Source organism: Anguilla anguilla, chromosome 13 (genome assembly GCF_013347855.1).
Source record: "Anguilla anguilla isolate fAngAng1 chromosome 13, fAngAng1.pri, whole genome shotgun sequence".
Classification (NCBI taxonomy): Eukaryota; Metazoa; Chordata; class Actinopteri; order Anguilliformes; family Anguillidae; genus Anguilla; species Anguilla anguilla.
The window spans coordinates 37,585,765-37,596,412 of record NC_049213.1 but is presented as its reverse complement, the minus strand read 5'-3'; the positions used below and the strand labels follow the sequence as shown (position 1 = coordinate 37,596,412).

General features: G+C 41.8%; 2 protein-coding genes across 5 annotated transcripts in view; one reads left to right on the top strand and one right to left on the bottom strand.

Moving 5' to 3' along the window:
- The window catches only part of LOC118210681 (high mobility group protein HMG-I/HMG-Y-like), a 14,618-nt gene extending 12,514 nt beyond the window's left edge, over positions 1-2,104 (top strand). For both annotated transcript variants that reach the window (XM_035387052.1, XM_035387053.1), the window contains exon 5: positions 661-2,104. In XM_035387052.1, the coding sequence (XP_035242943.1) occupies positions 661-726 (66 nt within the window). In that variant the 3' untranslated portion in view covers positions 727-2,104. The remainder of the gene's footprint in view (positions 1-660) is intronic.
- Positions 2,105-4,995: 2,891 nt separating this feature from the next.
- On the bottom strand, positions 4,996-9,840 carry LOC118210882 (small integral membrane protein 29-like). 3 transcript variants are annotated; one of them, XM_035387365.1, is made up of 6 exons: positions 9,473-9,840; positions 9,170-9,250; positions 8,227-8,489; positions 7,509-7,534; positions 7,055-7,166; positions 4,996-5,516 (listed from the first exon to the last, which is right to left on the bottom strand). In XM_035387365.1, exons 3-6 carry the CDS (start codon positions 8,323-8,325, stop codon positions 5,448-5,450), a joined length of 306 nt encoding a protein of 101 aa, XP_035243256.1. In that variant the 5' UTR covers positions 8,326-8,489; positions 9,170-9,250; positions 9,473-9,840; the 3' UTR covers positions 4,996-5,447. The 3 variants fall into 3 exon arrangements, with proteins under 3 accessions (XP_035243256.1, XP_035243258.1, XP_035243257.1); XM_035387367.1 differs by having other exon boundaries at positions 9,178-9,250; XM_035387366.1 differs by lacking the exon at positions 9,473-9,840 and having other exon boundaries at positions 9,170-9,395.
- Positions 9,841-10,648: the final 808 nt, after the last annotated feature.

Genomic DNA, 10,648 nt, shown 5'->3' with positions numbered 1-10,648 from the left:
TGAAAACCCTAGAGGGAAGTACAGTACCAAGTGCAGGGAACGACCGCGTAGTTAAACTTGGACCCTGTAGGTTAATCTGATTAACACCAAAAAAAAACAGCAACAAAGCAGTCTATGCAGATTAAAACAAGCAATAGTTGAGTAGGCACAAGTGCAATAACTAAGTCGACTATGTCACACACTCGTTCACATCCCCTCTGCAGCAAACGAAACCCCGCTGGACCGGTGTACACAACACGAATGTGCTAAAGCAGTAGCGTCGTGAACCAACCGTCCGTCGTTGCCAAGGACTTGCAACGATTTGCCAAACCTCTCTTTGTAAATTGTGGGTTTTTTCGGTCCGCCAAGCGAACCACTATTTGGGTCGTTTCAGCCACGGTGGTTTTCTGAACCATAAGTTTTTAGGGGGGGGGGGGGGGGGGGGTTTGAATTATTGATATAATGGTGAGGTAAAACCGACCGGCCAGCGGTTCCATCATTCCGCCGTTCTTTTGGGGCGAGGTGGCTCTTTTAGAAACTGTGAAGGGTTCCTGTAAACGGCGAGGTGTTGATCATTTTCGGCACAAGTGAGATTGGCAGGACGGGCCGAGTTTTCCTGAAGCTGACTAAACGTCCCCCCCCCTCCCCTCCCCTCCCCCCCCCCACCCGTTTGCTTCGCAGGAGAAAGAGGAGCAGGGAAACAAGGAGTCTTCTGACGAAGAGGAGGAGGAGGCCGAAGATCAGTAGTGGGCAGTTACTACCTCATCATTCATTATGCTGACTTCCTGTCGACTACAACTGGACTGAAGCACCAAATCTGTCACCCACCCACCCCACCCCTTCCCCAACCCCACCACCATCCGGTTCTCAGCCCCATACACCCTCTACCTCAGAGAGGGCGGTGTGGAGGTCATGCCAGATACTTGCAATGGCACTGGAATGAAATTTTATATCTATATATATATATAAATATAAATATATGTATGTATGTGACATATATACATATATATGTGTGTGTGAGTGATTATAGTCTGCATATCCATATTTATGTATCTAAAGGAAAGTGGAAAGAATAGCGACTGCCCGTTCCATTTTCTGACGGGTTTTGAAATTCACAAACGGTGGTCTTTTGTACTGGACAAATTTACAATTTAAATTTTTTATTTTTCTCCCTCTTTTTTTTTTTTTTTTTTGCGTGTATGCGTGTTGCGTGGCAGTAGGAGAGAGATCACTCTCTTGTGCCCACCTGAGTTGGGTTGGCGGTGTATTAGTGTAGTGTAGTGTAGTGTTAGGAGTGCTCCCGCCCTGTCTCACAGTGTACTGTTTTTGTAGGTGTTGGCTTTTTTTTCCCACGTTGTGTAGCTCCCCCGCCTCCTGCTCCCTTCTGCCCAGTTATGGTCCGTGTGGCTGTGTACGACAGTGGCATCTGCTATCTTTTTAACGGGGGCCCTCGTGATCCCGGCAGTCTGGTTTGAAAAAAGTGTGCTGAACAGAAACATTCCCAGGGTAAGCTTTTGTGGTGCTTTAGCCGTAGGTTAACTCCTCAACAACCAAACCTTCTGCCGTTCATTTTTAAAAAGCTTTCAGGCTAGGTCTTATCTGTATCACATTGTTGTTTTAAATCAAGGTCTGTACCGACCGGGGACTGTTTGTGTACTCGTGTTCAGTGTGGTGATGCTGCTATTTGCTGTTTAACAGACAGGGGGCGCTCTGTCCTCCGGTGTCCATCTCTCTCTCTGTTGATCGTGTGGTCCAAGCTCCAACAGACGTCCATGTGTATTGGGTACATTTCCCCCCCCCCCCCCCCCCAACACCGGTCCAGGAGTGTCCAACCCACGGTACTTGCCAACCTCAACCGTCATTAGCACAACTCGCATTCAAAACGGTGTGCTATAGCCGACGGCATCGTTGAGGGGCGTTGAGTGACCCGTCCGCATTTGACAGGAAAACGGTTCACAGAAACGACTTAGCGGACTGGCGAAGCTTGATCAATCACGAGAACGCGGAGAAGGGTGGATGGCTGTTTCCATGCAATGGCAGACGGTCCTGGGAGAGTTTTTTTTTTTTTTTTTAAACCAGGAATGCTGCTTTTCGAAAATTGTTTTTTCAGTGTGTTGTACTTTTGTTTTTTTTGTGGGAGTTTTTTCGTGTTTTTTTTTGGGGGGGGGGGGGGTTGGGGGGGAGAAAGGGTGGGGGTGGGGGGTTGTTTGTGTACTTCATGTCCGATTACTGCTGATCGGGAGACCCCGTTCATTGGGGTCTCTCTCCAGGACTCTCGTGCTGCTACCGCTCACTTGTTAGCCAGTGTACTGCTAGGGGGGCCGGCCCTCACTGCCCGGCCCCCCCCCCCCAAAAAAAACTGCTTACCTCACTCTAACGGCCCACTCAAACCGTCTTACGTTCAACCGGTTCCACGCGACCTCTGGGAAGAGGAAGGACAACAGGCACCTGAATGTTGGGGCGAGCGTCTTTTCACTGTTCGTAGGGACTTTTTTTTTTTTTTTTTTTTGATCTGTTCGGTAGTTCAGACTTTAAAATGTGTTCGGTTCCTTTTTTAAAAAACACTTGTTGGGTTTTAAAAAGATTTCCGGGTTGGCTGGTTGTAACACTGTGCGCCCGCACACACACACACACACACAAAAAAAACTGGGCCAGGTTTCTGGAAGTGTGGCTTCGTAAGCAAAAGGCCCCCTAACTGCTGAATCTTAGGACTCAGTAGGTTGATGTCAGGGAGAACCCAATAACTTTTCAGCTTTTTTTTTGTTTTGTAAACCTTCACTGACTGTGATAGTGGTGCAGTTTTTTTAAACATGTTTTCTGTGGTGCACTGAAATGTATTGCAGGTGTGTGTGTTTGTTCATTAGAGTTAGCGTTGACAATGTTTATCCTTATAGATGAGATGGTAGCCATGGTTCATGGGAAGCTGGTGTGTTGCAGTAGGTCTTTTCTTGCTCTTTCCAGTAATTTTACATAATGTAATAAATGGCCACGTAACATCTGGCTCATCTGCCTGTCAATTTCTCCGTTCCTCAAGAAAAGGGCATTGTTGTGGAAAATGTATATTGTACATCCCATAATATTGCCTAGCCCTGTCCTTTGGTCCCCTTTGAAATGTCAGTCGTTGCGTACACATACTCACAGGTAAAGACGTTCCCACTGAAACCATTTTGGATCACAATATGTACTTTCTAATTCTTATTCTGCAAATGGGATCCTTTGTTCCTGTCCATTTGAAAGCACAAGAATCAGTGGAAAGTTTAATATTCAAGCTTTCTTGGATGCAAACAACTACTTTGACTGAAACTGTTTCTTTTTTTCCCCCAATATACCCATTCTTTTTTGTTAAGTATGATCCTCTAGCCGTAAACTGTGCCACCTATTTCATTTAGCATTTCAATCCAGATCTGTGGGGGGTCCGACATTTTACTGATATTTCAAAGAAAATTTGCCCCTCCATTTCATCTGCAGCAATCCCTTTCACACCCATACTCTTTATAAAAAAAAAAAAATTCTCAATAAAAATATATCTTTAAGAAAATAAGGGGGGGGGATTTAGAAATGCTATCACTGAAACTATAAATATAAAAATCCCTTGACATTCAGATGGAATGGGGAAGAAAAAAAAAATTATTTTATGAGAAAATGCGTTAGCCTCAGGAATATAACAGTGTGCCGTATGGCCTGTCATTTGGGTTTTCTTTTTGAATATTTATCTTGAATTTAGCCGGGAAAGAAAACGGTACATTTTAGCAAACGCTGCCCCTTGTGGCCATGGGAGGAGGTCCAGGATGTTCCAGACTTCTTGGAAAGCAGGCCAGCCAACCCCGTTGGGACTCTGGGGGGAGTACATGTACTGCAGATGTAATCTCTGACATCAGTAATCCCTTACTGTGTTATGTGTAAGCAGGTGTGTGTAATAAATACGTTTTCTCTCTCTTTTTTTTTTTTTCAAATATCGAGTGCTGCTGGTTTTTATTTTTCTCGACAGCGCGTTTGCATGGGGACGGTGGGTTGAACACGCGTGTGCGTTGTGTTCTGGGTCCATACCTTCAGTGTGTGTGCGCCTTGTCCTTTGTCCATTTCACCATTAAAAAATTATGCTAAAGCAAGACATATTTAAATATATAAAAATAAAATATATATAAAAAAACAGTAACATCATTTGAAGGTAGAGCATGGAAGAATCGGTGAGAGCAGAGTAATGATTAGCAGCTTTATGATTAATGACCCGTCACGTGGATTTACTGGGATATAACCAAATTTAACCTGGGGGGGGGGGGGAGGGACCTGTCTGCTGTGCCCTAAGTGATGTTGGTGTGTGTGTGTGTGTGTGTTTCCTCTGAAATAAACAGGAAAGATTCTCCAGCGTAGTGATGGGTGTGTGTGTGTGTTACAGAATTGCTACGGTACATTGCTAGCGTAGGGTGCTGCATGATGAGGCCTGTCAATCCAGCATTAAATCCACTCCAGGTTATCTGTCAAACAGGGCGACACTCCAAACAGACCAAAAGGTAATAAATGGGTATAACGCAGTCTTTATTTTAACATTATTTAACATCTTTAAAATCTCTCAACTAGAAAAAATATTCTTATTCCAAGATACACTTTTTTTTTGCATGTTGACTTCCTATCAAAAAAAAAAAAACATTAAAATTTACAAACAATGCTTTTCAAAATCTAAACATCAATGGCAGGGAAACATTCGCACTCATAAAACTTTTTGCATGATTTGAAAGACGCCATTTTGTCCCTATATTCATACAGAGCCCGGTCACCAATGGCAACCCAGGACACAAGCACAACTGGATACCAGCATAGTATAACATTCGGAAGTGGCTCAACTATTGCTACAGATGACATCATTTGAAAGATAAGCCCTGCATGTTTACATTTTACTCAGACAGGATATGACATGTCGGTGAATCGCTGTACTGAGGTGTTGTTCTAAAACTGCCAAAGACGACACTTCACAGGTGGTCTAAACAGTCAGAGAGATGGAATGTTCATGATTTTAAAAAAAAGATTTAAAAAATTTGACAGTTTACTGCTCGTTTTCCCTGGAGGGACAGTTTTATGTTTGTAAACAGTACCTTTCTGCAAGATGTCTTTCTCTTTGTATATCTGTATTTCTGTTCTGTTAAAGGTGCTCATATTACAGTATTAAAGAAACTTCTTTAAAAAATTTTATTCACTGCACAGATGTAACTAAAAAAGGTATGCAACCCACTTTTGGATTTGGTTCATTCAATCTGATTCAAGCTGGGTTTTTTTAATTATAAATATTAAATAATTCTGAAATACACCAATACACAGTAATGGTGAGGTAAAGGGAAAGGTGTGTCACTCATGAGAAACTATTCCTGTTCAGTACAGAGGATTAAATAGGATAAGGAAAGACCGTGTGAGAAGTGGGTGTGGTCCTCATGCATGACTACAATGCTATCTGGCTTCAGCACATTACCAGCTTATCATGCACTTCCGTTCTTCACCAGTAGGGGGTGCTGATGCTGATAGAACCCTGTCCAGCCCTGAATCGCCTGCACGCAGACACAGAAGAAGAGAGAAATCAACCAGAGATTCAAATGTCCAATACATATAAAATAGTATACTATCTCAGGATAAAACCTGTTCATATTGTTCATTTAGCAGCACACTTGCTGAAATAAATCATATATGGGAGCTTCTAGAATATTCCACTGGTGTCTCTATGGTAGCACCATGGAAACAAGCATCACATGCTCATGTCAGAGTTGAGATGAAAGGCTGTTTGATTTTTTTTTCCTTCTTCAAACTAGAAAGACAATTGGCCGAACACAATGACATCATTACACCTTGCCGCCTTTAGACTAGTGCTACAGGAACACAGAAAAAAATGTTTTATTTTAAATGTATAACAATTTTCATACATTTGGGCTTAGTATTAAAACACTGGACAAATTGACAGTACGCTTCCCAAATTGAAAGCCGTAAGAGAAAGACAAAATTCTTTCATTTTTTCCTCCCTTCAATCCAAGGGCTAGAAACCTTCCTACTCATGTTTTCTTCACAAAATACCAAGGCAATCAACATTTCCAAGGACGTGGTAAAAATAGACTCAACAATTGCACCGCAACTCAAGCTGAAAAAGTCAATGAAACATGGCTGGATGTTGCCATTTTACGCCACGTGGGGAAAAATCAATCAGATCTAAAATCAATGTTTGCAATAAATTTTCCACCACCCAGTGTCTACGGAGATTAACTATATGGATCCATTGCAGTGCGCTTAGCTGGAGTTTGAACCTCAGGTTTAAACCCCCGATGCCACAGAACGTAATTACAACTGGAACAGAGAATCCTTATTTCACAGATTTTGATAGCTGGTCCAATTACAATGCAGTTCTGTGGTCTAGGGGTTTGCACCTGAGGATTAAACTCTGGCTAATCACGCCACATATCACACTATATGATTTTGTGGAGGTGGAGTAAGCAGTGGAATCTCCACCTGCTAATCCACAGACCTGAGAACAAGCCAACATGTGCCAAAACACGTTTTACTGGTTTCACAATATAGCCATGTTGGGGTCGTTTTTGTATTACCTTTCTATAAAATGCTTTGAGTGCAATAAAAAGCACTACAGAAATACATGTATTATTATTATTATTATTATTATTATATTCACAATTATGATCACCTATCCTCATTTATAGTCATGGGGTGATTCAAATACCAGCTGAATAGTAGCTAATCTAATTCAACAGTACGTCATTTTATTATAACGGAATAAAAATAGGCCCAATTCCACAAAACTGAACAAAAACGCAAACTTTAATATGCACTGGTTATACCCACCAGGCAACACTGTAGCTGTCCACAGGCTGCAATTCATAGCTGACTGTGTCATCATTTAATCACTAAACTGATCGGTTTATCCACAGTCCATGCAGATACATACCCCTTTGAAAGCTCTGACACGTACAGGAAAAACTGACGTGCGCTCCTGAAAGTGGGGAAAAATAGGTTCCCACCAGACTTAGTCGGAAAGGCATCTAGGGTTGTTTTGTAAGAAAATGGATAAGTTTGGGAAGCACGGTACCTCTGCATTTTCGCTCCTCAACAGGACGTCCCGTTCCGTCTCCTCTTCCTCCTCTTCCTCCAACGGGTCGTACGTATAGACAGGAACCAGCTGGTGACGCAATCGATCGATCCTGAAAATACAATGTTGCTCCCGTTAAAGGCATTTAATTATTATGCAAAATTAGGATGCAATATGGTCTTAAGCACTTTTTAAAAGGGATAGTTCACTTCCTGTTTTTTATTTTTTTTATTTTTTAGAAAGATATGTCAGTTTAGAGCATGTTTAATTGGCCCAGATAGTTTTTTTTTGTGCGTGATGAAGGTCATTTTACACATTCACAGAAGTTAACGATGACCTGCCGGCTGTACAATGGGTGGCCAAGGGCAACCGGGGGTTTGTGAGCTAAAGCTAGAAAATCTAGTATGTCGCTAAAAAATACATTATTCTGCCTACTTCACACAGGAACATTTACCTTCTCTTCTTAGACATGTACAGCACCTAAAAGGGAGACATTCGTTTAGGCTTAAATATACAACAAAACTGTACAGTTAAATCTGGACGAATATTAATTCACTAAATTCAGTTCATGCCTCTTGTTGTTTGGTTCTTTCCTTTGTGCCACTTTTGCAAAGTAACTCACGACTCCACCATTTTGATTGTACCAAACACCAAATAGTTACCAGCTGCTACTGTTCCTATAAGGAACTCTGCTCTTATTATACGTCCATAAGTGCAATTGTGGGGTGATTGACATTACCATTGTCACCTTCCCTACAATTCTGACAGCCAAATATATTAGTTTATGTATGACCATTGTCACTCGTAATTTCTGTACCGATAAAAATTTCCTTGGATTATTAAAAACGGTTTGATTTGTGTTCACATACACACGCACGCGCGCGCACACACACACACATATCTCTCTTCTTGGACTATGGAGCAACTTCTCTGCCAGGTGAGTCTTTACTTAGCATAGGTTACATCAGAGAGTAATGTTTACTGTGTGAACTGGAATTGGTGTGTTCACGGCTATAAATAACTGTTGCAAAATGAGTATTGAGTACCTTATCGGACCTGTGTTTTGTAGTTGTTCCTAATGACCTTCGGTATGCACATCTTGTACGTCGCTTTGGATAAATGAGTCAGCTAAATAAATGTAATGTAAGGTATACTGGCCTCTTGCAACCTACCCCAGCAGCAGAAACCCCGACGATGGCGATGAAGAAGATTGGCAGCAGCACATAGTGGATAATGCCATCTCCCTCTTCAGAGGAGGAGGTAGTGTTCATGTTGCAATGTCTTGATGAGTGTTGAGGGGTGTGTGCGCAGTCCAGCACCCCCACCCACCCCCCACAAGAATTCCTAACAGAAAAACGCTGCAGTCCAGTCTCCTCCGGTTTCTCTCCAGCTGTTCACACCTCATCCACAACAGTCACATGTCTCCTGAATGTCACTGTCCAGATGGACCAGAAAACAGACAGAAATCATAACTTAAGTCAGACATTATCTGGTCATTTCACGCTTATGGAACTGATTTGACGACGACACTGTACAGTTATGAAGTCCTGCAACAGTACATAACTTGAGCGTTATTAGAAAAAGGGGAGAAGGTGGTAGATGTTGATACCATGAACTTGAGTCCAACTGCTCAGCACATAATAATCCCTCGTTTCACAAGCGTGGCCTGCAACCTGACCTTACGTGAACTCGCAAGACAAGTTGGGTTACTTGCTCCATTTGGAATTCAAACCCACGATCAACGTTTAAAAGGAATGAGTGCGCAAACAAGCAGGTATCTACATGGACTCACTGTAATGCAGCGAAAAAACGTTTAATGTAAACTATCGGTGATTAAACCAGCGGTAGTCAACCCCTGACGTTGCAAAGGTTCTCACGTTGTTGAACTTGTTGACTAATGCGCTGTATGGCCTAAAGCTGTATTGTGTAAAAAAAAAAAAAAAAAAAAACGGTTTCGCCTTGACAGTAGCTATGGCTACGTATAACTTACTAAGTAAACAATCACGTGAATTCACCCATATTTTCCCAATGCGCATTCATGTTCCAGTTACCACAAAATTGCAGAGGCCAGATCTGTAAACTTTTTAACATTCAGTATTGACCCAAGTAGCCTACCTGCACACCTAAAAACGACTATCCCGGAAAACAGGAGGATGTCCAATGACAGTTAACCATTTCCTCCGCTGAGGTACATCCCTGAAAAATAAATACAGACGTAGTTTGATTGACAACTGAGCGGATAAACTGAAAGGCGTGAATTAGTATAAATTGACCACACAGAGAGGCGCTATACGACTTTAAATCAACTACGCCAAAGTTTTCCCAATCCCCGGGACTCAACCACGCGACCTCCATTGCAGGCCACTTTTCGTTCCGACCTAGACGCTCTATCTGATCGTTGCGTCCGCTTAAGCTCACCAGTGCACTGGGTCAGCAGCGATAGGAAACTTCGCTTAGGTCAAACAGCCAACGAGGCTCGAAACAAAAGCAGTGTGATCGACACGACCTCTTCCTAATAATTAAGCTTCCAAAATGAATATACTTTTATATAATAAATCATTAGAAATGAAAACAACTAATGACAGACTTGCAATTTGTGACACACGTTGCTTTCAGATGGAAAATGATCCCTCAATAGACATAACGAATTATAGTTTGGGCGTAGCAAAAACCAGCAAGGGGTAGACCGGGGTCCTGTATTCAATCAACGTTTGACCTTAAAGTAACAATTAAATCAATAATTGTTTTTCTTTTTCCCTCTTCACAGAAGAGTTCAGCGATCAATAAAGCAAACCGAGTTCGTGAAGGAAAAAATGTAACACTTCCGGTTACTTGGAGGTCAGCGTCGAGGAAAACAATTCTAATTGAATACAGGTTTGGGAAACCGTGGCGTTCGCAAACATCCAATTTTGGAGATTTTTCCCACGTTTTTCTAGTTTATTGGATGCCAGGCTTTCATCCAAAATGCAGGGCTATATATCAAATACAGTGTTCTGTTGTGCTGGCATACACCCAGACCATTCTAATCTCATTTATTGATTTATGTGTTTATAATATAAGTAAATCATTAGCAAAATTACCATCCATTGGATGTCTGTCTTCTGTGTGGAAAGATTAGGCTAATGCATGACAGTGATGTATTAAAAAATAATAATAATAATAATTTTGTCACACCTGAGCAAATGGTTATTTTGCTGGAAAGCAACAAAAGTCCGCAGGAAATGGGAAGGGCAACCGGCTTGAACTAGTGCGCAATGACAAGTAACATTTTAGGTGTGTAATGTGCATCCCAGTTTAACTGGCAGTTTTAATTTCCCACCCGAACACGGAGAGGGAGTCCAAAATATTGCAACTTGCTAATGTTGCTGCCTGTTCACTGCCGTTAAAAGTATAATCTGGCAGTGCTTCAGGAAGTTCCTCATGAGACATCACAAATGAGCAACACATTTACAGTAGTCTCTTGCAATCCAGTGGCCACTTTTATTATTATTATTATTATTATTATTTTATTATTATTATTATTATTATCACTCTAGTGTTTCTTTTGCGCCTGTACATCATGAAACCTATGCACTTGTACGTCGCTCTGGATAA

Coding starts and splice junctions, on each gene's coding strand:
- LOC118210882 (XM_035387365.1), bottom strand. CDS start 8,325: ATGAACACTACCTCCTCCTCTGAAGAGGGAGATGGCATTATCCACTAT. Junction 7,535..8,226: donor TCGGGGTTTCTGCTGCTGGG/GTAGGTTGCAAG, acceptor TCTCCCTTTTAG/GTGCTGTACATGTCTAAGAA. Junction 5,517..7,054: donor TGAGGAGCGAAAATGCAGAG/GTACCGTGCTTC, acceptor GTCTGCGTGCAG/GCGATTCAGGGCTGGACAGG.